This window comes from Arvicola amphibius, chromosome 9 (genome assembly GCF_903992535.2).
Source record: "Arvicola amphibius chromosome 9, mArvAmp1.2, whole genome shotgun sequence".
NCBI lineage: Eukaryota > Metazoa > Chordata > Mammalia > Rodentia > Cricetidae > Arvicola > Arvicola amphibius.
The window spans coordinates 93,631,992-93,659,093 of NC_052055.2; the positions used below are offsets into that span (position 1 = coordinate 93,631,992).

Consider the following 27,102-nt stretch of genomic DNA (forward strand, 5'->3'; position numbering starts at 1 on the left):
GCAGGGAATAGAGAGCAGAGTCCCACAGCCCAACAGCTTGTTCCAGGTTGGGGGACAGCAGGACGGTGGGGTAGGCAGGCAGTATGAAAGCCAGGGCTGGAGAGTCGCTGGCCTGGGAGCCGGAGCCTGAGCCAGCAGCGGCTGCCTACCTCGGGGCTGGAGCAGTGTGGAGGCTTGCTGCCCTCGCTCTCACTGGAGCTGCTCTCGGTCTCGGAGTCGGATCCGGAGCTGCTCTCTGAGTCGCTGGAGGAGCTGCTGCTGCTGCTGCCGCTGCCGCTGCTGCTGCCCTTGCTGGATGGTACGGAACCTCTGCAGTTGGTCTCCTGGACCACGGAGCTGCCGGTCCACCAGGCCCCCCAGGAAGGAAAGGGAAAGAAAGCCAAATGAGCAAACAGGAAACACCAGCAGGCTGCCATCCTGGCAAAGGCAGGGGGAGGCGCAGACTGCACACATCTGTCAACCAGGACCCAGACTCACAGGGCAACCGTCGAGGCCCAAAGCAGCCCAAACCAGACACAATTAGAGACAGAAATAAACCCAGAAGGAGCAGTCCCTTTGGTCACAGGGCACTGGCTAGATGTGTGGCGACTTCAGAGGAAGGGGTTGTACCAGCCTGGCACTTGTTTCAATGTTGCCGCTGTTCTCAGAATGTTTTTTTTCTCAAAAGCATCTCTGATTCTAAACACTTACACAAATTCAAGAAAACCCCAAAACCTCAAAATATGTTTGCAAACTGTCAAAAGTAACGTTATCTTTGCTTTAGAGAGGGAAATGTCAGAAGGCAAGGAGGCTGCCAGGAAGGCCACAGGGATCTGCTGTTTCACGGCCTGCTGGAAGCTTCCAGAGAATTTGGGACTGTCAAAAGTTAAATGGCTTGCTTTATTTTTTTTCCCACTGTAGAGTTCAGTGCTGTAGTCATTACGGATGCTGGCATGGTGTGTGAACGGTAGCTTCTGAGTCCTTCACGAAAGAGCTGATGATCCTTCACGAACACATCTATACATCCTACATTTAAAAGAATCACCCCCCAGAGCAGTGGCTTTATAGAAACGGCATCTCCAGCTGACACCCAACAATGACACATGTGTTGGAATCTATTACATTTTGTCCCTCTATGCTCAACGACAACAGGAATATCTGATCCGTACTTTCAAACAGTAATTAATTAACCACAAAAAAATTCAGATATCAAGGATCCACTGAAGAGCGCTTCTGTCACAAATAAAATGCCAGTACTCACATATTATTCAACCTTTTCCAGGCCATCTATGAAACTGAACCGAAACATTCCTGGATGGGTCCCTCTGAGGTTAAGCTTTAATCTCAAAAAACGGTGGTCACTTTGAGGTGCTGAGTCAGCAATAGTCTGTTTGCCACTTCCCAACTGTGATTACAGGCTTCTATAGCACTGAATTTCCATGAAGGATGAAGTTTGGGGGGCTCCTTAGGGTTTATGGTCTCAAGTGCCAAGGAGCTTAGGCATGGTAAAGGCTTCCTTCCACCCATCCCTTAAATCTCAGAATGCTTTGCCCTAAGGGAACCTCATAAATTCCCCTTTGTGGGGCTGGGAGGAGAGAAATACTGGAGTCTCTGCTTCTCTTATGGAAACCACAAGAAAAGAAACCATCCCAGGGAATCTGGCCATAAAAGCACCTTCGTGACTGGCAGAGTTAGGGAAGCTGGAACTTGAACATGAACACCCATGCTGGCTTCCATGTCTTCCTGCCAGTGCCTTGGTCTACACATACTATCTGCCTGAATCCTTCACCATCACACAACACCTGCAGGGTTGGTCTACACATACTATCTGCCTGAATCCTTCACCATCACACAACACCTGCAGGGTTGGTCTACACATACTATCTGCCTGAATCCTTCACCATCACACAACACCTGCAGGGTTGGTCTACACATACTATCTGCCTGAATCCTTCACCATCACACAACACCTGCAGGGTTGGTCTACACATACTATCTGCCTGAATCCTTCACCATCACACAACACCTGCAGGGTTGCGCCTTGTCTCAGAGGCAGAGATCTGGTTTCTCTCCTGTCACTGGTGTCTGACATTGAGGGAGGGGTCTGGGATTTTGAGATGGAGAGGAAAAGAGACAATTCATGTTCAAGGGACTGAATAATATCTTTTCCTCATGACTGAAAGTCTACCTTTCAGGTGACTGAACGGCGATGGCTACTGTTAATGGGATTATTGCCATGCGAGGGGGGGCTGCTATCAATGGAGCTATGGAGGGGGTATGGGGCTGAACGTTGGGGCTTCATAGTCATAGTTTTTTGGTTGACCCCTAAAAACACACTGGGGTTCTCTCTCTCTCTCTCTCTCTCTCTCTCTCTCTCTCTCTCTCACACACACACACACACACACACACACACACACCACCACCACCACCACCACCATCAACAACAACAACAACAAAAACACACAGAGAGCAATGGTGTACATAGCCCAGAAGATTTTTTTCTCATGAAAAAGATGGTGGGAACAGGCAGCAACCACAGAGGTGGATCTCTGTGCCATACTCTAGGGTGACATTTGCTGAAGGCCCGGAAATAAAGATGAATGAAGATTATTTTGATCAGTTTTATAAAATTATGGTCAATGCCCTCAATCAGTACCTGTTGCTTGTTTGAATCGACACTGTGTAGAGTGTACAAGTACAGCCAAGGTGGGTGGGACTCCTCGTGACCTGTACCACAGGGTGAAGGGTTTTCATTTCTGGGGACAAGCCTATTACACAGCCACAGGCTGCCTTCCTTTATCACCGTTCTCCTTCAAGAGTGAGACCTGCCAGCCCAGGATGATGACATCATAACCACTGATCTGAAATAGGCCGGCAGAACAGCCTCGCAAGTCTATGTCTCTCTACCTTAAATCAGGAAACTGATCTGAGATGGCAATTTTACTGGCATAACTATTTTATTTTTTAAAAACATCTGGGGGATCCAAGGACTTAGAGCTGAAAGGTTCACAATACTTCTGGAGCCAGGAGTGAATACACAGATGGCCCCTTTATGATGGACCTTTGACTTCAGGGTTCGGGTTTAATGGTGGTATGGCAGCATTATGTACTCAGGAGGAACTGCACATGAAATGTTGAATTTGGATCTTTCTGTGGGCCTGTGATTTGTCCTCTTGTGATACTGGGTACCAGCAGTGATGTCACCGCAAGGGGAAACAACCAAGACTGTACAGTTTGATACTCTTCGTAGAGTTAACATGTTAATAATCTATACTGTTTACTTATGATGGATGGGGTTATCTAGATGTAACCCAGAGGACGCAAAGAGCATTTGATGTTCATGTTCCTCTGATCCGGGGAGAGAATGCATAGTCAGAAAACACCCATGTCTAGGGCAGGGCTGGGAAGGATGCAGCTAGCTAGTTGTCAGGCCAAGAGATCCACTCATCTATTGCCGTTCCACAGAGAGCTCTGTTAAATGGTCTCTGCAGGGATCCCTGGGGAACACATGGCCACCCTGGCCAGCTGCAAGTGACTTGTGCGGCCCTGAGTGCATGCAACTGCTTTGCCTCTGCTGGGATGAAATGGGGGTGACAGAGAGCAAGTCAAGGTCACTGTGGTGGTTTGAAAGAAAATAGTCCCCCAAAGGGAGAGGCATGATTAGGAGGTATGGCTTTGTTAAAGAAGGCATGACCCTGTGGGAGGAAGCATGACACCATGGAGGTGGGCTTTGAGGTCTCATATATGCCCAAGCTACACCCAATGTCTCAGACTACTTCCTGTTGCCTGGAAGTCAAGATGTAAGAACTCTCTGCTCCATTTCTAGCATCATGTCTGCCATCATTCTGCCTTGCTTCCAGCCATGAAAATAATGGACTACACTTCTGAACTGTAAGAAAGCCACTACAATTAAATGTTTCCTTTATGAGTTGCTGTGGTCTTGGTGTCTCTTCACAGCAATAGAAACCCTAAGTAAGACAGTCACTCATACAAATGAGCACTAAAAGAAGATCTGGCTCAGAGATACCAGGAAGGTTTTGGAGTCACAGAATTCAGAAGCTGGAAAAAAAATAGACAAACCATCCTGAAAGGTGAGTATAGGTTTGGTATACTTAAAATAGCAAATTGAAAATGTCAGTATACAACTGGTTGTTATGTTATCATGGGTACTGTAAAAAGTAGACTAAACAGTTTGGGTAGATAAAACATTCGCCATGAAACCTTGAAGACCCAAGTTTGGATCTCCAAGGATCTATGGAAAAGCTGGACAAGTGAAGTGGTTCATTTGTAACCTTAGCACTTGGGAGGCAGAGCCAGCATCCTCTAGCAAGCTAGCCAGTTAGATAAGCCAAACTAGCGAGATCTAGGTTCAGTGAGAGACCTTGTCTCAGTAATAAAGTAAGAGCCATCAAAGAAGTGACTGGATGTCAACCCTTGACCTCCACAAGTACACACACACACACACACACACACACACACACACACACACACCTTATGTATGCCCACATACATGTAAGTACATGCATGAAATGTTGACTCTGCAGAAGTTTTCCTGAATGATCACACAGACTGGTTGGCATTCCAACAGGACTCTGGATGATTCTTAACTATATTACCTACTAAGGTCTGGGCCCTATACAGTTTCAAGATCGTGAAGCCACTGACTCTGAGGACATGAAAATACATCTGATATCATGGAACCATCTTTGTATTAGCTGGATGGGTGGTATACACTTATAACCCCAACACTCAGGAGGAAGAGGCAGGAGAATCACAAGTTTAAGGCTGGCTTGGGTATCAAACAAAACAGAAACCCAAACAGCCTCTTTCTTAAAAACAAAACAAAACAAAACAAATCAACCCAAACAAAACAAAGTCCCTCAAAATTAAAAGCAAAGTCTTTGGGGTATCAGAGCTTAGCACATCTCAGCAGGAATGGGTATCCACATGTATTCCAGAATGAATAACTACATGAAAACTAAGGACTTAACTCATGTTAAGAGATCTCACTTTCCACAAAGTTACAATCTCTTGGTTCTAGTAACAAAAATGGGAGGTGACTTCAGTGCTTTTCCCAATTTTCAGCATTTCTTCCTTTCAGAGAATATACCTTTTAATGTATTTTAAATTCCATTTTGGTGATTTCATGAACTGGTCTGCTGTTGTCGCAAGTGTCTGGACTCAAATATCTCAAACACACCTTTGAGATATGCCCAGCTTTATTCTGGGGGATGTGCTTGCTAAGGCCTTGACTTAGTTGACAATAATGCATCCCTTCTAGAATCTGGCCCAGGTACGAATACAGGCCGTAAAAAAAAGACCCAAAATGGAAACAACACACCCTCGATCTCACAGTAAAGACCGAACGAGAACCCCTTGCTTTCACAGCTCCTGAGTGAAAAATGAAACGGGGCCCTTTAAAAACACAACCACCACAACGTGCTGGGACTTAAGTTACTGTATTTATCAGCGGTCTAGTCCTTGTTGCCCAGTCGTATCCCATGGTCATTTAACCAATCATCCATGGAGAGACATTTTGGCTGTTTCTAGCACTGTGCTCTTAAAAATAAAATTGCTATCAATATTTTTGTGTAGGGTTTTGTGAAGATGTAAATATCAAGAAATGTGCTGATTGAGTTTTAGGATAGGTCACTTTTGGGAAAGATACTTTTAAACTACTTGTATACATAAATTAACTACTTGAATACATAATTTTTTATTTTATGTGTTTGAGTATTTTGCCTGCGTGTATGTCTGTGTACCATGTACATGTTTGGTAGCCTCGAAGGCAGAAGAGGGCACAGGATCCCATGGAACTGGAATTACAGAAGTTTGTGAGCTGCTAATCAAATCTGGGTCCTCTGGAAGAGCAGCCAGTGCTCTTACCCACTGATCCATATCTCCAGATCTTGAACACATATTATAGTTTCTCTTTCTGCTGTTAGTTAGTGTCAGCCTTGGGGGAATTGAGATGTTTATTACTACCTTACTCTGCATTCAGTCTCTGGTAATTTATTTTACTTTCAAGTTGACTTAAGTCCCTGACACTAATATGGTGACCTCTCTATTTTTAATTTAATTTTTATTTCTTTTAAATTAAAAGCTTAGTTGAAACCCAGCAGCTGTGAATATTTACAAAACACAGGATGACGTTTCAACACAGGTGTCCACTATGTAACAGTCACATCAGGAGAGCGGCACTTCTAATGTTGCTTCAACCATCAGATGCAACTTACAAAGTCTGCCAGAGGAAATGAAGGATGAAAATGACTACAACTCACTGTATACGTGCATGAAATCGACAAAGAATAATGAATAAATAAATATGAATGCCCAAGGGAAGGAACATTTCTTGGAATTATGTTTCCTTTTGCTCTGCTCTTTGGATGTGTCAAGGTCCCTTCTCCCCTCGTGGAGGACTTCGACTGTCTTTAGCCTTTAGGGTGAGTCTGCTGGTTTTCCTGCTGAAGTGCCTGTCATTCCTGAAGGATTTCTCTGGATACAGACGGACAGGTAAGACAGTTTTCTTCTTTCAGCACTTGAAAATGATGTGTGACTTTCTTGGGGCCACCATGGCTTCACGATCCAGTGTCACTGAAATGGCTTGAACAGTTTTCCCTACACGTGTGCTAGTAGTCTCTCACTGCTTAATTTTTTTTTTTAAGACAGTATCTCGTAGCCTAGGCAGGCCTCAGACTGACTATATAGCTAAGGAGGATGATTCAGAACCCCTGGTCCTTCTGCATCTGCCTCCTGGGTGCTGGGATTATAGGCATGAACCACCACGGCAGGTTTACGTGGTGCTGGGGAGCAAACCCAGGCTTTGAGCATGCCCGGCAAACATCCTAACAGCTGAGTAGCACGTCTATACTTAGGACTTGGCCTTTGTTGTTGAAAATCTGAGTGTTGTATATACGTCTCTGGGCATATGCTACGGTGCTTCCAGAAGAGCCGAGGAGAGATGATGGTGAACGCGGGCCGCAGATTGAATCAAGGGGCTGGGGGAGTGGACACACTGAGGCCAGCTACGCCATTTTCCTCTCTACTACATAGCTACAGCTGACCTCTCTACTGCATGTCCCGGTGATTGATGTGACGACTCACAAACCTTCCTCTCTTACACTCATTTAGTCAGCTATTTTTGTGGCAGCAATGAGAGAAGTAACTAACTCATGTGCCCCGACTTGGATTTCTTTGGCTTCATCCTACCTGCGGTTTATTTGGTTGTTCAAAACTACAGGTTTGTTTATTTTTTTGTAAAAACTGAATTTTTTTTTAAAAAATTCATTTTTCTTTGAATATTTTCTGAACCAGTTTTTCTTCACTCCTTTTGAGACTCTCATGGTATTTTTGTTGTTGTTGCTTTTAAATTATTGTCCTGCGGGTCCCTGTCTGGTCCTCTATTTTCTAGTCTACATTTTCTCTGCTGTGTCACACAAGCTGAATTTGTAGCAATCCTCCTCCTTAGCACCCTTAGTGCTGGGACTGCAGGGTGTAGGCCACCTACCATGGCTAGGTTTGCGGATTTTATTTTGTTTTTGTTTTTTTTTAAAGATGCAGATAGTAATCTATATTATAATTCTAATATTTTACGGCTTTGCTTGTTTCTACATTCTCAGGTTTGTCTTATGACACTGTTACTGACTTCATGAGCTGAAGGCTAACTTCAGCTGTTTTTTAGTAGTCACAGAGCCACCTGGGACTCTCCCTTTGCCTCTTAACATCCCATACCCACGATTGCAGGCCATCAGCAGGAGTTTCTTTGCTTTACTTTCTCAATAGTCATTACAGTTCTCAAACCAAACCTTTGATCAAATGCTTATTTAGATGGCATTCTCACTACAGGATGACGCTATACTGAGGTTTATAAAGAGAAGAGTAGGAAGGGGCTGTGGATTAGCATGGGAGAATGTCATATTCTGGAGGAGACCCTGGGAGCTCCGTGAGCAGATGTGGACAAGGTGAGGTGTAGGGCAGGCAGCGTGACTCCTATACCCAGAACCAGTGGTATGGAAGTTGGTTATGGCTTGGGTGGAGGTAAAGGCCATAAAGAAGACTTATATAGCACTGCGCATGTCCCAAAGGGCCCCAGAACCTTCTGCTGGCCCCGGAGAAGGATAAAAGCTGACAGAACCTGTCACACTCAGCAGGAGAGAAATTCAGTAATATAGAAGGTCCATAAACTTGGACATAAATTATGCCTCTTTTACTGTGGATGCTGTTGTAGCAGTTGAGACATTTTTGACACAAACAATAGAGTGCAGGTCTGGCTCAGGCTACTGAGCCGTTCACACAGTCCTGCTGGGAGTGTGGGGATGTGTCTAGATGCCAGCGTGAGAAGAGCTTGCATGCATAAAGCTTGACCACTGGTTTCCGATACCAGAGAGCAGAGATGTCACTTATGAGGGTGCCTGGTCACTTCCTAGGTTTGTATCCTTTATAATGATGAGCTCTCCCAGCTGAGCCACGGCGTGGGGAATCTGCCTCAACAGCGCCAAAGCATTCTTGAGTTTGAGAGCCTTGAGTCTACACTACTGACATTTAGGATATGGTGAGGGATGTTGTCATCCTGATAAACCAAGATATAAAAACTATTGTTTGGTAATCTGGTCATATTTAAACTATAATTTTACTTTCATTTGGATAGAGGCCTCTATGTAGTCCAGCCAAGAAGAAAGGCATTTCATAGATAAAAGGAAAGATACAATAATATGCAAAATTCCTCAGCTCGCTCCTCAAACATTCTTGGGCTTGTTGACAGTTTTTTAGCAAGTAATATTTTGTATTAAATATACTACAATACAACGTATATAAAATAATATTTACTAATTTAGTAATTAAGGCATATGTGAGAAGTATCCATATAAGTATTTTCTGCTAGTATTCATATATAAGAAAATACTTATATGGATATTTAGGGTCTTATCAACACAGGGCACTCAGAGCTACGGTCTAAAGGGGCCAGCCCTGTGTCCAGCAGGGCCTTCCCCCATCTAGAACCCCAGTTCAAAGTATGTCATGCTCCGCTGTCATTCTCTGCCCCCCAGCAGTGCAGAAACCCTTCCCAAGGACACACCATCCTGAAGGCGGGGCCGGCACGCTGTGTCTTCCTGCTGTCCTAGGTTCTAACTGAGAGATGGGGCCAAGAAGCAGCAGCTGGTTGTCCTTGATGACACAAATTTGCACACCTTGTGATGGGGACAGTGTGTTGTAAAGTGCTTCTTGGTGTAGTGAGCGCCTTAAGGGTGGAATTCATTCTTTTTCTTCTGGGAGTAGTGGTAAGAACTGTGATGTGGCCTGGGACCTGTGAAGAGAGCCGGGACCTTCTAGGACAGCTCCTTCTCAGCAGAGAAGGCTGGAGATGTACGGGCTATCCCGGTGATGATGAGAGGCCATGTGAGCAGGGGTGAGGGAGGAGGCCACGCTAAGGGCCTGGGCTGGGCCACCCTCCTACTGCTCAGAGCCAGTGGCTGTTCCACATGGATGGACAACCTTCACATGCTTCATTTGGCCCACTTGTAAGGACAATACGATCGTCTTCCTTCATTCAGCCACTCTCCCCTGGTCTTGTGGCTGTTTGAAGTGGGCACAGAATGTCTCTGTTCTATGCTCTTCAGCCACCTGCAGACCAATGAAGTGCTGAGAGACTCTGGGCTGTGGTAATTTATCGTTCTCCTGAGCTTTGCTCTAACTGTTCTGTCTGTGCATAGAAGGAAAGTCATTCTGAAAGACATCTGCAAGAGCCCTGGGTCCTGTCAGTCCCATGTCCAGTAGAACAGTCCATGAAGAAAGATGTCCCTTGAGGAGCAGCTCTGGTGCCTTCCAGCAACTACAACATTTATAGCCGCGTCCCATTAGATACCTGCTACTCCTGACTTAACTTATAGAGTGCTAAAAATTTATTTCTATACATTTTCAGCTCCTGAGACAGTGAAGTCCCAGGCAGCTGCCCAATGGGAACTCATGCATAACTAAAAATTTATCTAAGTTCTTGGACTACATTAAAAAAACAGAAAACAGCTTCATTGGGATATAGAGCTGTTTGTGGACCATACCATCCACTTGCCACTTTTCTAACTTGGTTTCCACCACTTCTAATAGAGAGAATGCTTACATTTGTATGGTTATTTAAAAGTATTTTCAAGCCCCTCTCACAACTTTCTCAATAAACCTATGACTTATGTAGGAAAGCCAGCTCTAGGACAGAGCAAAGGCTCAAGGGCCTGTCTGTTCCAGGTCAAATACCATGTTAGCAATACACAGAGGCTGGAGCCTGGGGCTTGGGCTGTGCTGTCTGAGAGGTGAAACATTCCCGGCTAATGGGAGTCAGTCAGCAGCTTTTCTGGCCCCAATCTGGGTTATTTAGATAATTTTGCCATATAGGGAGGATTAGTATACAGGCTCTTTGAATCAGACCTGGACAAACATTTTATCTACTTTGCTTAATGGCTCTGTGACTTTGGGGAAGTTACTTATCTCTCTGAGCCAGATTTTTCATGAGTATTAAAGGGTTAATAGTTGAACAAGCTTCATAGTGTTGCTGGGTAGCCCAAATGAGAAAATGTTCTAAGTGTTCTTACCACCATGCTTAGCATATAGTTAATGTTATTATTTTCCCTATCTATCTATCTATCTATCTATCTATCTATCTATCTATCTATCTATCTATCTATCTATCTATCTCATTTTATATACCCACCCAGTTCTCCCTCCCTCCCCTTATTATTTAGTTTTAAACAGAGCTAGTATTATTCTTCCATCATGGTAGCTTAACCAAGCAGGTCTTTCTAAAGTTTATGGATTGATTTCTAAACATTTGTTTTCGTTGTTTGTTTTGGTGTTAGGGACTGGACCCAGGGCCTCCAGAGTTAATAACGAATGCCCTCCATCAACGAGCTACATCCCCAGTGTTGAGTTGACCTGGTTCTTACCCTTACTGTCCATCTGGTAATGTCCTGGAACCCCACCATGCTTGCTCAGGAAGGGGTCTGTGAGAATGATTAGCGTGATGCAAACGTTCACAACGCCCGGCAAATGAGCCAGCAACAATGCCTCTGAGGGCGTCCATGATAAATCTCAGGGACCTGGATGTTCCCATGCAAAGCCTGACAGCTCTGATGAAGGATAAAGGAGTCAGTGGGAGCTCAGAGCTAGGCGGTGCCTGGATCTTTCTCTGAAATGGACTGGCAGTTGAAAACCCTCCTCCTCACTTGAGCTCTGTGAACAAAGCAATTCCATGTCTCTCCTGTGTTTTAAAGCAAATAAAGTCAGTGCCTAAGTGTCAGCAGCATGCGATGTTTAATTTGCATCTCACTCAGGGGCACAAGGTTTAAGGATGGAGGGCTGAGGGGACCTTGAGGGGAATCCAATCACAGACTGAGATCCAGACTTGTGGCTGAATCAGCTCAAGCTGTGATCTTGTCAGCAGTTGTAAACTGAGCTGGGTTTGTTCCCAGGAAGATGTTCAGAACAAACCAGTAAAATGTCACTCAGGTATGTCTATGGGAAGTACCATTCTTAAGGCCTTTTCAAAGATGAGCCAAGTATTAATGATAGATTGTGTGTGTCTGAAGACAGGGATCAGGGACCATAACCAAACAGAAAACACACACACACACACACACACACACACACACACACACACACACACACACAGTGGAGACAGGTTTTGAAACCAGAGGCCCCAAGGGGAATGTTTCCAGGACTCATCAATTCAGAGGCTCATGGTCCTGCCCAAGAAGTGAAGGCTTCTCTTTCTCTCCAGGCTCCGAGAGAGCCAGCCCTTCTGGTTTTCCTGCAAAGAGCTGGTCACGGGGTAAGGTGAGTGGGTAGAGATGTTCTTGGCAGGGAAGCTGGTCTTGGGCATCTTCCTCACGCTGGCAGCCCTGCCATGAGTAAGACAATCTAATCATCCCACCTGCTTAGAACTGCTACGGTTCCTGCAGGAACTGAGAACATGGGTCCCTCCATGGCCAGAAGCTTGATCCTAGTGAGGGGATGTGGAGGTGGAGGGAGTGCAGTGGACAGTGATCAGGCCAAGGAGCACTGTGCTCTCAAGATTAGCACCATTCCTGCATTCCTGAAGGGCTGGATTAGGTGTCTTGATTCCTCCTTAACCCACATGCCCTTTCTACTCACTCATCAACCATGCTGCAACGTAGCTGCATGATCTGCTAAATGCCAGCACCGTGCTGTTCGGAATTGCCAGGGACTGGAATCATGAGCCACATAAACCTCTTCTCATGATAATGTACCAAAGCTCAGAAACTATGTTATTGCAGCAGCAAACAGATTAAGACAACAACTGTCCTGGCAAAGACTCCAGCAGAGCCATTCATTCAGTCAAGAGTCTTCATGCTTGGGTTCTAGGGCCAGTTCTAATAACACTTCACTGTGCGTCTCAACTTCCTTTAAGAGAAGGGCTTGATTACTTGATTTCTACGGTATTTCTTTCTTCTAATAGACTTTAAGCAATACATAGTTAATCCAAAACAAAACTAGACGACTCTCACATTAGTTACTCATTCCCAAAGCTGACAGTACTAGAATTTCTATCTACAAGTTAAAGTTAACTTACATTCTTAATTCCTTTACTAGTCTACAGGCAGGCTGATGAGCAGCTGAGGGACAAGAAAAGGCCAGAGACCACTGCACTAGGGTTATTAGTCACTCACATCATCTATTAACTGTTGAGTTAATAGATGACTACAAAATGCTTCCTTTTATTTTCTTTCTATACTTGCATATAGGAGTGTCATGCAGCACTTAGGCATATGCCACTAAGTTCCTGGCTTCATGGCCTCTAGGAGTCTAGATAAGAACTGGTATTGCCACTATTGTATGCACAGTCAGCCCTGTCACACGGGGGTTCCACATCCACAGGTCTAACCAATCACAGGGGACTCCATATCCACAGAGTCAACCAGTAGTGATCGAAATATATTAACCCAAACCCTGCATGGGTACTGAACATGTAGAGAGTGTTTTCCTGTTAATTCCTAATGAGTGTGGTATAGTGGCCACTTAACACTGCCACTGTGTTATGGGTCACGAGTAATATAGACAATGTAAAGAACATGGGAGGACGTGGCTATCACATACTCTGCTGTTAGACACGAGTTGAGAATTAGTAGGTGTAGGTATCTGCAAGGGGTATCCCGGAGCTAGTCTCCATGGGTATGCATGGATGGCTGTTCTCTGCCTCCCAGATGTAGGCAAAGTGACTTTAGGATCTGTCTGCAGTCATGATTGACTAGGGAACTTTTACTTGTAGTATTGGGTCCATAAGGACTTTTCCGCTATCATAAATTTGGTGCTGCTTGTTATGTACTCATATCTGGCACACATCACAAATGAGGCACAGGAAGCATAAAGTGAAACCATGCCCCTGTCATTGTGGGGCCTGAAAGGACTGGCAATGTGGAGTCCTAAGTGGTGCGATGAAATTCTTGGATCTAACTGAAGAAGGGGGAAGAGGATGAGTAAGGTTTGTAGAAAGGAATCCCTGGGCGCAGTGGGACCTGGGAAGAGCCCTAAACTCCAAGTGAGAGCAGTCTCAACCTTCAAGAGAAGAGGCAAGCTTAGGGCAAAGTGGGTGCAAAAGAAGTGACTTGGAGGCTGTGATCACAGGGATAGCTGTTTGGGGAGAAAGCAAACCTGGCTCAGGCTAGTGAGTGGAATCACTATCCCCTGTCGAGCCTCATGGAACCAAGTGGTCCTTCTATTTGGAAACATCAGTGGCAAGGAAGAGGGCTGAAAAAAATAAGCTGGGGTTGACTAGCTTTCTACATCGGGTAAAAGAAATTCTACAAGCAACTGACATCCACAGAACGCTGTTTTTCATCCTGTTAATACCCCAGTCCTTTCTGTAAACCAGCATGAGAGCTGCGCGGACCTTACTTGTTTACTTCATTTATTTATTTTTCATTTGTTGTGTGTGCGTGTGCCACAGAGAATGGATGGTGGTCAGAGATCGAGCGAGGGAGCTGGTTCTTTCTCCCTTTTCACCATGCTGTACAGCTGCAGCCTGTTTTCCCAGGGAGCGCACACTCAGAGGCAGGAAACAGAGTCAGGCCAAGGCTGGGCAAGGGACTCAGCAGCACAGAGACGGTCCTTGTGGACACGGCACACCCCATGAGAAACTTTGCTTTGACATTCTGATCTGAACTCCTCTCTTCTAAGGAAGGCTCCTTCTTTCTCAACGAAAGAAAGGTAAGTTTGAGCCTCCCAGAAGGTGGGTAATTAATCAGATATTAGTGCACAGAGCAGCAGTGTGTACCTAGGTTAAAATCTAGGAACAAAATGTATTCGGGACCTTGGAATAACAAGAGATATGAATTTTTAAAAACATATCTCATTAAGATTTTAAAAACTTAAAAGAGAGGCTATTCCTAGTGGCTAGTTGACACAACCACCATCTTCCTCAGCCCTGGAGTAAGAATGGCCACCAGTACTCAGAACAAATGCAAACGTGAGCCCTTTGTCCAAGCAAACAGCAGGAGGAAGGCAGCAAACACCACACAGACTTTTTGCCTGATCTTTCAGTTGGGCATGGCATTTTTATTTGCTATCTCTGTTGTGTGCTCTGGGCTCTCCGCGGTACTGTGACCTTCACACTGGGGTGTACTAGGCTCCTAGATCTGGGTGGGGAGAAGTTCAGTCCCACCCAGCCTCGCACCGGAAATGCAATCATGTAGACATCTCGCGGCAGAACACCGCTGCCGTGCGTGGGCACAGGTGTGCTGGTGGGCCCTGCCATGTACTTATGCCCCAATGAAAAGCAGTGCATGAGGGCAGCAGTGTAGGATGGACAGAGGATGGCTAGGTGGGGTCAGGGGGCTGGGCAGGGGAGCTGGTGAATGTGAGGAGAGGCTAAATGCTCCGGAATATGCTCCATTGCTGCACGGGACCTCACTTACAAATCAAAGACAAAATTATTATGAATTTCAAGATGGTAACCATGGAGCACTAGTCAGGTGTGTGTGTGTGTGTGTGTGTGTGTGTGTGTGTGTGTGTGTGGTGTGTAGACAGATAGCTGAGTGCAGGGCCCTGTGAGAGTAGAAAGGTATCTAGCTGTTCTTGCTGGTAGTCATAGATTTCTTCTGTCTTTGTCTTCCTTTTGAAGCCAGGATCCTGACATATTAGTCTTCTGAAGGGCCCAGGCCCTGTCTAGTGCCTTCCAGCTACCCATCTGCCTGAATTGCCCCTGCCTGCTCACTAAAGCAGAGGTGGGATAAAACGTTCCGGACTATCTCCAACTTGGAGACAGCTTTAGAAGCTCAGTGGAGACAGGGCTTGAAATAAGCTGGCTCTCATGTAATTAAAATAATTATGAATGAAAATTACTACTTCAGTAATTGCTTTATATTATATTTACTACCATTTCCATTGTGTAACTTATCTCATTAATTACTGCTGGAAAAAAAAAGTTAGTCAATGAATAATTAATATGATGTGATATCCAAGGGAGTAACAGTGCTTAAGAAACAGACTTTGAAGGAAAGCATCACCCACACAGTCTACTAATGAGGATCTCCCAGTACCAAGGCCATTACTCGGGAGCAGGGCCCTCTGCTTATAGCCCGCTGTGATTAGAGGTCAGCGGGAAAATCTCTTTAGCCTGAACACAACTGGAAACAGATCTGAAAATCTCAGTGGCTTCTGCTTTATCGAAAGCAGACAGTACTTCGCATGGCTAACTTGGCAAACATACAAATTAGAATAGCACTCCAAATGAACGTGGTACTGGTGCAGAAGTAGCCTACACTTCAAAGACAGTGGGGAGTCTGATGTTTACTATGAGAGCATGTGTTGTAGGAGGGGAGAGGACAGGAGGTCAGCCAGGTGCCCCAAACTGCAACCTCCAGCCAGATTTCCAAACAGGCGCAGCACCTGCAGGGAGCTGAAAAGGGAAATCAGTTATAAAGGAAGGCATGGAAAAGCAGGGCGTGCTGGTGTTGCACATATGCCTTGCTACACACCCCTTCGAGATCTCAACATTTACTTTCTTGTTTCTTTTCTAAGTCAAACATTTATTATTTTATTTTTAGAAATTACGTATATGTGTGTGGGTATATACATTTGAGTACAAGTGCCCACAGAGGCTATGGGATCCCTTGCAGTCAGAGTCAAAGGGAGATGTAAGGCACCCTCTGTGGGTGCTGGGGACTGAGCTCAGGTCAGTATACAGAGTATACAGTATACAGTATTCAGAGCAGTACACACTCTGAATGGCGGAGTCACCGCTCTAGCCCTTGACTTTTTCCTATGCAATTTCCAGCAGAGATCAAACCATTTTACAGAACATTTCCTTTTTGATGGTATTTGAATTGAAACATGATTTGTATGGGATTTCCAGATGAAATGCAGGACACCTGTTGAGATTTAACAGATGCACATCGGGTAGTAGGCAACATCCAAGAAGACATTTACACCACGAAATTATCCATTGTTAATGGATCTTGATGGGCTAACTCTGGCGACCTTGAGTTTATGGCTTTTCCTGTTCATCCTGTGTAAAAGCACATATGCACACACATGCAGCAAAGCAGGAAATGAGGGTGAGTGATGCAGGAAGATGAGTGACATGCAGAAACTGCATCACCACTAACTGCCATGCAGGAGAGTGTCCCCTTGAGTTTCTGCAAAGTGTCCTGTGGCAGGATCCTCGTTGGAATGATGGGTCAGAGTATTAATTACAATTAATGACAGGCAAGGAAAGCTTGGGGACCTGGGGATTCATCCTTCAAGTTGCCAGAGCTGTATTTTTAAAGCAACTTAACACAACAGTTCATGTGTGAATAAACAGAAGATGAAAGTAGCACAGTGCTAAAATATCACGAGTCCACTCCAAAGCTACAAAGCTCAGAGTTAATATGTTTCCTAGGGTTTCCGGATGAGCAGCAAATCTTATGTAACCACTTTCCTACTGAAATAAAACCGGCTCATGGCTTGATGGCTGAAACACCGTCTGGCTACTTCTGATTTCGGGAGTGGTCACAGGAGAGAGAGAGAGAGAGAGAGAGAGAGGGAGGGAGGGAGGGAGGGAGGGAGGGAGGGAGGGAGGGAGGGAGGGAGGGAGGGAGGGAGAGAGAGAGAGAGAGAGAGAGAGAGAGAGAGAGAGAGAGAGAGAGAGAGAGAAAAGCAGATGTGGCCCAGCCCAGGTGTACAGAATGCTGTTACTAAGGGGTCTGCAGAGTGTTACGACTGGCACACTCTGTGGCATGTGGACAGAAAGACAATGGAGGATGCCATCCTATTAGCAATGATGTTTGAATGTAAATTGTAGTGTTTTATTGGAAAGAAAGCTGCTCCGCTTTCTAGGCTCTGCCTTCCATACGCATACTTCCTGTGATCTTTTACCCATAGTCCACAAAAAGGTAGGAAATTCCTTTGGAAAGCAAGCCCTCTTCTGTAGACCATATGCATTTATCTGTATGCTGAGGACTGAACACAGGCCTTGCACATCTAGGCACGAGTGCTTTACAACACACCTAGGCCACACCTCCTATTGCACTAGACACAGCTGGCCTTTAAAAATGCGGCGCATAGCTGAGTGTTCTCCTGCTGAGTTAGGTGTGTGTGAAAGCACCACAACGATGCTGTTGCTCTGTATGCTCACTAAGACATGAAACAGTGTCTAGGGTAGTGTCTTTGTCTGTTCAGACTGCTGTAAGGAACACCACAACCTGAGTGGCTTAAGTAAGATACTCACTTCTCGACATTCTGAAGGCTGGGGAGTCCAAGATCAAGGTGCGAACACACGTGTTTGTTGGCAAGAGCTCTTTCTGGCATGCCTATAGCCATCTCACTGTGTGCTTACTAAGCTTCTCCCGTGCATGTTTTCTAGTTGCATCACGGGAGCGCATGACCTTATTTAAATCGAATTACCTCCCAAAGGCTCTCACGCCCTAATTCTAAGAGACGGTGGATGAGGGCTATAATGGAAGAATTTGTAGGGGTGGTGGAGGTGCAGAAGCAGTCAGTTCACTAGAGAATCAGGGGCATGTAAGGCTGTCTGTCTGTTCCAGGCTTTACCGCCCACTCCCTTTTGGAGGCTACTTCTTCTATGCCCAGTAGAAGATCTTTATGAGCATCGTCCTCACCAGGTGAAGTTAAGTCTGCTGAAGTATGACGGGGAGTCACTGAGAAGCTCACACAGGGAAGGGTAACACAGGGAGGTGGATTGCCAGCGAAACCCTAAAATGGTGCCAGAAAACGTAAGGCCACCTGTAGGAGCCTGTCACAGTCATGAAGAGTTTAGTAGACAGTCTTCATTGTTCCCTCAGGATGTGAGCCAAAATACTAGAGGAGAGATTTCTTAAAATCTGAGGTGCTATCATACTTTAGCAGCTATACCATTGAGAAGGCCACAAACACTGCACAAGGGTTCTGATTTCTCTATAGCCTTGCCAACAGTTTGTGCGTGTTTTTTTAAAAAGCCAAGCATATCTCATGATGTGGAATCTCACAGGGGTTTAACCTAGTGGAGAAAACCTTGTCTGTACTAATAGAAGGGTAGAGTTATAAATTTGGGTATTTGGGGTCATGTGTGGCTACTACGGTTTCAGATCCACTGGGGCCGGGCCACAGAAGCCAAGGGTACCGAGGTTTGTGAGTCACACACAAGTCTTCTGAGGGACCCAGGTGTTGTCTGTAGCCTACCAGCTACTGATCTGCTTGACTGCTGCTGGCAGGAATGTAAAGGTAAGGAGAATGTGCTGGGCGGCCTCCAGGTAACCAAGATGGCAACAGTTGGGAGGTTAAAGAATTCTCAGTGGAGACTAGACTTTAAATTGGAGCTGCATGTGATAAAAATAATTCTGGATGAGAACAGCCGTATTAGTAATTTCTTTTACGTGACAATGTTTACTACTACTGCTCCTTTGAACCTTATCAATCACTGTTACAGTGGTCCCAGGTTGGAGGTAAGGGATTAAGAGGAGAGAAGGAACAGGGTGCTTGATTTTGCTTTTCAGCACAAGCATTTTGCTAGGGCAAGAAAGTCGGCACAGCTGATGGTTGGTCTCCAAAGCAATGATACATGGGTGGGTGTACATTCTGAAAACCTGCTGTATATTTGAATACAATCTGTCTTTCATTTCAAAGTACTAGTGAATAGATATGAGATCTCCAGCCAGTTGGAAGGGGAAAATCTCCCTAGGAACAGAAATCTTAGGAGACAATATTGACTTTATCTTCTTTCCGTCTCACCTCAATCTGTCTAAGCAAGTGGTTCTCAACCTGTGAGCTATCTACAAAGACGTTTACATTACAAGTCATAACAGCGACAAAATTTTAGTTATGAAGTAGCAACAAAAATTTTACAGTTGGGGTTCACTACAACATGAGGAACTTTATTCAAGGGTTGCAGCATTAGAATGGCTGAGAAACACTCGCTCTAAGCCCAAGCAATGCACTTTTCAAATGCTTTGTCATCTCCTATTTTAAGTATAGGGCATGGAAAGATGGCTGAAATTCCTTGACCTGCTTGCTTGGGTGGAACGAGCTAGGTGAGGCACGTTGTACCACACAAGCCTCCATCTGAGTCCATCTTCTGGGGAGGAGAGCTGAGCAGTCCTGGCCCTGGGTGTAGCCCTCTTGCATGTGCTGTGTATGACTCAAGGAGAGCTGAAGTATGTGCTGTTTTCAGGGACTGAGTTGGGTGGAGAGGGAAGGAGGCCCCAGGCAACCAGCCTGTGGTGTGGCAGGTCTTCCCCGTCCAAGGACACATTGCCCTTGTTAAGGGACATTTTGATCACACTCTTACATTCTGGAGATTTGACAATAAAGTTAAACCTTGAATCCGGGGGTGGAGTCAGCAACTGGCTGACTGGAATTTGTCATAGAGAAGCCAGCAGTTTGGATAGAGAAGACACACAGGAAGGAAAGGGTGGGGACCTGAGTTTGGCAGTTCTTTTTTTGGTTCTGAGATGAAGGAAGAGACATGTCTTTTCCAGTGTCTCTGACCAAAAAGCAAGGTCAGCTAGTTGCTACTCAACCTCTCTGAGTTAGCACGCTTTCACCCCAGCTTTTGACTCTCGAGTCTTATTGATAAAAAGAGCAATAGAGAATTGATTTAAACCTACATATTGCGGCTGTGGCAGAGTCAGGGCCCAGGACTGGAAGCCCCACCAGGTCGCAGCCTGAGTGGCCAGCAGGTAGTGACTGTGGGTCTTGTGGGACCAAAGGCAATCATTAAAATATCAGGATATTTGTGTGTAGTTTCTAAGCCAAGAGAAAAACATCAGGCCCCTTCAAACCTTGGTTCCAGTGGGTTCCACACCTTACTGTGTTCAGTAACTTTGGGTGGCAAGTGATTCAACAGTTTGAAACTTTAGTTTTCCATATGCAAGAAGAGGATAGTAACACCTAGAGAAGAAGGCTGTCTGGAGATGATATGGGATGGTGACAGAGATATCAGCACAGAGCTTGAGACAGCAAGCCAGCATGCTAGCAGGAGGAGAGAGCACCCAACACCCAGACCATGTACCTTTGTGAGAGAGGATGCATTAACAGCTTCCTTTGTGTTCTTCCTACCACACTGAGGGACGTTCATCCTTTTACAATTGCATTAACTAGCTTGGTTACAGCGACTCACAGAAAGCCTGGCCCTCTTTCTGATACCCTCTTGGGTAACTAACACTTCAATTTGCCACACTCATGTAGTGTCTACTGTTACTTGCCTTGGCATCCTTGAGCTCTGGGATTAGGCAAGCTGAATAGGGTGAGTGTCTCCACTGTAAGATGAAGAGCTGTGACCTCAAGTGGCTCACTGACTCACTGGCTGTGAAGAAAGTACACCCAGCCAAGGAGAGCTGCATGGGGGAGCGGCAGGGCCTCAGACTCTCAGTCTGGGCAGGTTTTCAGAAAGCCCTATTTGATTTGCTACACCAGGGCCAGCAAGCAGGCTGACTTGGCCTGTAATATACAAGAGGGGCCATGACTTTGGTCTCTACAAACTTGTTTCAACATTTTAGCTGAAATGACTACAGCGAGCAGTCACACTAGATCCCATCTCTCAGGATGAGAGGAATAATGATCAGAAAACCATACAAAAGGAAACCAGACAATCATGGTGGCGAAGGGGACAAGGCTGAGAAATCCACTTGGAATTTGGTAGATCCCCAAACACCAGGATGTACTTTGCAGGGGTTTGATGTTGCCCAGGGCAAGCAGAGATGGACACTGTATGTTGCCTGTCAGAGGAGGATGTGATGTGGCTGTCATACACTGGCCTAGGAACCAGCACAGGGCAGGGAGTTGGACAGAGAGAGAAAGGTCAGGCTGCTCCAGCCAGCGGGAGCACATTAACCTTCCCTGGAAGCAGGGACGTGTAGTGGCTCCAGATCACAGTCATCGGAGACCAGCTAGCCAGTGCAAGTAGCCAGCACCAGCCCGAGGCTGCCTCTATGAAGGAATGAAAGGAGCAGGTCACTGGGAGGGGAGGACTTCTCGAGTGGGGCAGGCCCTGAGACAGTAGTTAGCAGCTGGCTGGGCAGTAAGGTCTAGCTGGCTGTGTGATCCCAAGTTCAGAGAGACGCTTGGCTAAAGGACAGTTCTGAGAGGGAAGGGTGGGTATGGAGATGGAGGTCCTGCCTGTTAGGGTCAGAAAGCCAGAGAACGAGGACTCTACGGACTTGGAAGATTTCAAACCAAAAAGGAACTGCTGCAATGATTTAAATAAATTCCCCTTTTAAACAACTAAGCAGTTTGAGTTTTGAACAAAACACAAAACAATAACCCCGGCCTATGAAATGGCTTAATGCATGGTTCTGCATGTTTCTCTCACCGGCTTCCTGGGGCACCGACAGGGACAACAGTGTTCAGAACCACATGTGCACTAAAGTCGCAGTGTTTTTAAAGCTTCTCTTGTCAAACAGACTATTGGTGGGCTGGGGAAGACAGCTTTGTAGAAGGAGCGGCGGGTAAAGTGCTTGCCATGCAAACATAAGGACCTCAGTGCCATCCCCAGCACCCAGGTGAAAAAGTCAGGTGTAGTCATTATCTCAGTCTGGGGAGACAGGAGAAATCATCTAGGGTCCCTGGCCAGCCAGCCTAGACAAATAGGAGAACACCAGGCCAGTAAGAGACTTTTGCCTCAAAACGTGAGGTAGACAGCTCCTGAGGTTGTTCCCGGGCCTCCATACGCACATAGTCCCCCTACCCAATACAGTTTATTACCCTGGGATCTCCTTTGGGTTATGCTCAACTGATCACACTGGGGTCACTGAGAATGACAGCTACATATGCTGAAGTTCAAAGCAGGTGACAACTATATGTCATATCTTCACTGGTGGTGGGTTTAAACATCCTGAAACAACTGGCCAGCAACTACCACATTTCCCACATAGTAACACATTTCCTGCAGGGCAGTAGTCTATAATCAAAGCTGTTTGCAACGAGGTATAGGGGAGTGTCTCTCTCATAAATATGTAGTTACAAAGTTCTATTTTTTTAAATACATAGCCATGACAGAAAAAAAAAATGTATTTGTTATACAATAGCTTTTACTTGGCTCTTGTGTTGAAATGCCACATGTACCATTGTGGTGGTTTGAAATAAAATACTCCCCCAAAGGGAGTGGCACTATTAAGAGATGTGGCCTTGTCATTGTGAGGCAGGCTTTGAGGTCTTTTTCTCAAGCTTCTCTCAGTGTGACAGTCAGTCAACTTCCTGTTGCCTGCAAACTGTAGCGCTCTCAGCTATTTCTCCAGCACCATGTCTGCCTGCATGCTTCCATGATCCCAGCCACGATGATAATGGATTGAACCTCTGAAACTGTAAGCCAGCCACCCTCAATCAAACGTTTTCTTTACATGTTGTCGCTTTACAGCAATATAAACCCTAAGACAACCATTTTATGTAAATTTAAGTAAAATTAAATGAGCCATAAACATGAGACACACAGAACATCCACTACCCTTGGTGTAGAAAGGACAACTACAAAGGTGTTCAAAGGCACAGGACTTGTTGACCAAGTGACAAAGTCTAAGCAAAAAATAAAATAGGCCTGTGGTTTAAATATCTTGCCTCTGGGAACTTTATCAAAAGCCTGAGAGGATGCATTCAGCAGCGAGGGAACACAGTGTGGGATGATACTGGGTGAAATGAGCCAAGGGCAGTGTGTTCAATTGTCCCGTCACTGAAGTGTGAGGACGTGGCTCCCTCTGGCCCTTCTGAGGGTTTACAGAACACAGCGGCACAGACGAACAAGGTGCCAATTAGCTGTCTTCTCAGCAGTCACTGTAGCTGGAGGAGCAGGAGGGGCGGTGAGTTAGCCTCTGCTTCGTCCCACTCTAGAAGGCCAGGGTCACTTCTAATTCTATCTGAGTAAAGAGTGCTTCAGTGGGAACCCCAGTACCTCAAAGCCATGCGAGGACACTGATCTCCTGATTTGTAGGAGAGGCCACCTTGGAGCTTCCCAAATTTTCAATATTAGAATGCTTTCAGACTTCAATTCTTCTTCAGATGATTCAGTGTGTTGTGTTGTGTGTGTGTGTGTGTGTGTGTGTGTGAGAGAGAGAGAGAGAGAGAGAGAGAGAGAGACAGAGAGAGAGACAGAGAGAGAGGGAGAGACAGAGAGTTGGGGTGGGGAGATGTCTTGGCACTGGGACCCAAGTCTACATGTAAAGTCAATTGTGTGTGTACACACACACACACACACACACACACACACACACACACCCCTTATACAGAGATTCTAAAGGCAATTTGAGATGGTGTTTTAGGTAATGCTTGCTATACATGAAGCAAGGTTTCATAGCAGGGAATCTTCCAATTGTGGTGTTAAGTTTGTGCTCCAAAAATCTTGGATTTTGGAGCATTTTGGATCTGAGATTTTGGATTAGGGATCTAAGCCTGTATCTGCAGACCTATTCACTTTCGTGTGTGTGTGTGTGTGTGTGTGTGTGTGTGTGTATAAATTTATAGAGAAAAATAGAGCATTTTCATATATATATATCACTGTGTAAATACATATCACATATTTTAACCATTTTCCTCATACACGTCACTGGTACTAAGCAAATGCATGTTATCATAGACATCACCCCTATTTTTCTTTATAAAGAAGTTGAAGTTCCTCCATGTACAACTTCAGCTTATGTCACCCATGAGCTGGGTCTCATGGCAATTTTGGACATTAACTAATGGGTTAAAGCACTTTTACCCACGGAACTTGGGGCTAAGTCCTTCCTGGCCAGACATCAGGTGACAAGTCTGTATTAATCATCAAGCACTCTCAAACTCACTAAACCATTTTAAAGGGCAATTAGTGGCTTTATACAACTCGTTATTTATTTGCTCAAAAGCCTGTAACTTCTTCCTGGACTCTCTTCTGTTGCGTGAAATACATGTTTGGGACCTTTTAAACTGTGCATTATTTACCTGATACGACTCAATGGCTTCTCTGGAGCCATTTAGTTTTATTGTGGAAATTAGTACTGGGGGGGGGGGCGTGTGTTAAAGCTGAGCTTTAGATCCTCTAGCCTGTGGGTGCCCCCTTGTTAATGTCGTGTTAATGCAGCTGACTGGGCTAAAGGCCACCCAAGGGCTGTGAGGGACAATTATGTGATGGCCCTATAGGAGCGGAAGGGGGGAAACAAAGCAAAGGGTCTCTGCTTGTGAGTGCCGATGGATATCACAGGGCCCTGTTAAGGACCAGAGAGATTTAGCACACATGGCTCTGTTCATGGCCCCACAAGGTGCTCTACCTGAAAACGGTGGTTTGATTTTGAAATAATGAGTATTTGCTCTACAGTAAGAAAACCAGGCCAGTTCTTGAGCAGTCATCAGGAAGAGTGTCAGAAAATAACCCAGAGGAGTCTTCTATATGAATGGAGTAAGAAGATGATGCTAGAGACACAGTTGTGGCCAGTCCATCAGAGGTATGTGTTGACCTCATTTAGGGGAGAACAGGCTATGTTAGAGCATGTTACACAAGAGTGGGTGAGAACTAGCCAGGGCTGTTTGTGGAGACTTGCTGATACCAGCTATCCTCGGATGGACAGACAAGCTGTTACGGCTGGTTATGGCTTCCCAACAGACCTGTGCTCTACTCTTCTCTTCTGGGTGCTAAGCCTCTAGGAGGACTTGAACCAAAGAGCATCCCCTGGTACCCGGGTGACAGGTGTTCCCGAATGCTGTGGCGGTGGGGTTATCTCCCCGCGGAGAACAAAGCATCCGTTCTCTATTAGTGCATGTAGTTTGTCCACAAACCTAGGAGGCCATGGTCCTTGCCCTGCTTATTGTAACTGGAAAAGTTTAGACCCATATGTTGACTGCTTTACCAAATTCTCACTGTCCTGCTTGCTTTGTTCTGTGATATCTACCAGGGATGGCTGGGCCAGGAGGCTTGGAGCAGGATGCACACACTCTTGGACTGTTTGGTTTTAAGAGGCATGCGGGGGCTGCGGAGATGGCTCAGCAAGTGAACACACTACTAGAGTTCAACCCTGGACCCCGCTCACTGTGACCTCCATTCATGCACCTTGTGTGTGCTTGTGCATGCCTGTACTCACACACAAACACAAAGAAAAATAAGTAAATAAAAAGGCATGCCGTTGATCAGGATTACATGACGGTTCGTACAGAGCGATACCCACTCTTTAAGATGGGGCTCCCATTCTGAGGAGCTGCTGGGATTGCTATGTGGAGCTGGTTCCACTCCCACCCAACACAGGGCAAAGCCAGTGCCCTCTGGCCACCCTGCAGCCCAACGCTGTCCATGCGGATGCTTCCTCATTCTCCGTTCCACTCCACTCCCGTTCATAGCTATTAATATAATTTTCCTTCGCGTCACACTCAAAATGCCCCTCAGTTCCCCTTTCTGTGCTCTGAAAGGACTCCGCTCCTTCACATGCCCTGCCTAGGTCACTGATTTCCTCAAGGCTTGACGGGGGCAGGGCTCTGCTTACTGAAGTGGCTAAAGGCATCGACTCTGGGGTCAGACCGATTGTTCTGGTGCTCTGAGATGCGGAAGAAAGTTGCCTGCGTCTATTAATAGAAACCCAGAAGCAGTAGGATTTTAGGGAAAGCAGTTTAGAATAGGAAGCGAAATGGAATCCTATTGACAACAGCGTCTCTTTATAGCCCTAATGTCGAATCCTTTCTTCCGTGCTGAGCGGGCTATGGCGAGGATTAAATGAATAGTATCAATGACGCCCTTAGCATGCTGACACACAACTGTTCCAAGAGAACACTATGCATACCGTAGACACACAACTCTACTTTCTTTGCCACGTTCTAAGCACCTGGGGAGTGGGAGCCACAGACAGCAGAATCAGGTGTCTTCAGACACCAGAATGTAACCACATTCATTCATTCATTCATTCAATCATTTGTGCATTTATGCATTCATTTATCCACCCAATGATTTCTCCCCTGGTTGCCAGGTAATACTCTAGGGATAAAGAGATGACTAAGGTAGAAATAACATGGATGCTAAAGGTGGCTATGCCTACTGCAGAGGTCCCTGGCGTTTCAAAGCTTGCCTTGCTGCTTTGTTGCTGGGTGGAAGATGACAAAACTGAACTGGTTGGATCTGAGTCCTACTCACAGCTGGGCCACCTGCTTCTGTGTGGCCCCCGGGTGAGTCATACCACCTGCACGTGGCTGAGTTGACGTTCACCGTTTTAAAAATTTGGTTTTGTTTTCAGGGTTCCACACACCTCTCAGGATTGTTCTGAAGATTATAAAATGATACAATAAATGGGACAGAGCTTCTACATGCGATGCTCTCTGAAAACGTGTGATGTGCATGCTATCCCAAATCTTCATGACTAGGAATCCCTTGCGTTAAAGAGACTGGAGAACAGGGGCTCGACAGAGATGGTTGATAGAGTCCTGCCACTTCAACAGTCAGCTGTGAGTTTAAAACTTCCTTAAAAGTGCCCATCTCTTCTTTGGGATGCTTAGCGATCAACTCGGCCAGCGGTCAGCGAGATAGCTCAGCTGGTAAAAGTCCCTGCCATTGAAAGAAACTGAGTTTATTCTTCAGGATTTACAAGGGGGAAGGAGAGCATCGCATTCCTCAAATTGCCCTCTGAGAGACACAGAGGCATCTGGTGCCTAAGTGTCATCCATGATAAATAAATAAAATAAACACATGTGAAATGCTTCTAA

The 27,102-nt window shown here is 45.6% G+C and overlaps 1 protein-coding gene across 1 annotated transcript in view; it reads right to left on the reverse strand.

The window, feature by feature from the left end:
* Positions 1 to 27,102, reverse strand: part of Aff3 (AF4/FMR2 family member 3) — a 464,423-nt gene that overhangs the window by 41,162 nt on the left and 396,159 nt on the right. Inside the window, exon 12 of the mRNA XM_038343070.1 lies at positions 150 to 336. Within this exon, the coding sequence (XP_038198998.1) occupies positions 150 to 336 (187 nt within the window). The remainder of the gene's footprint in view (positions 1 to 149; positions 337 to 27,102) is intronic.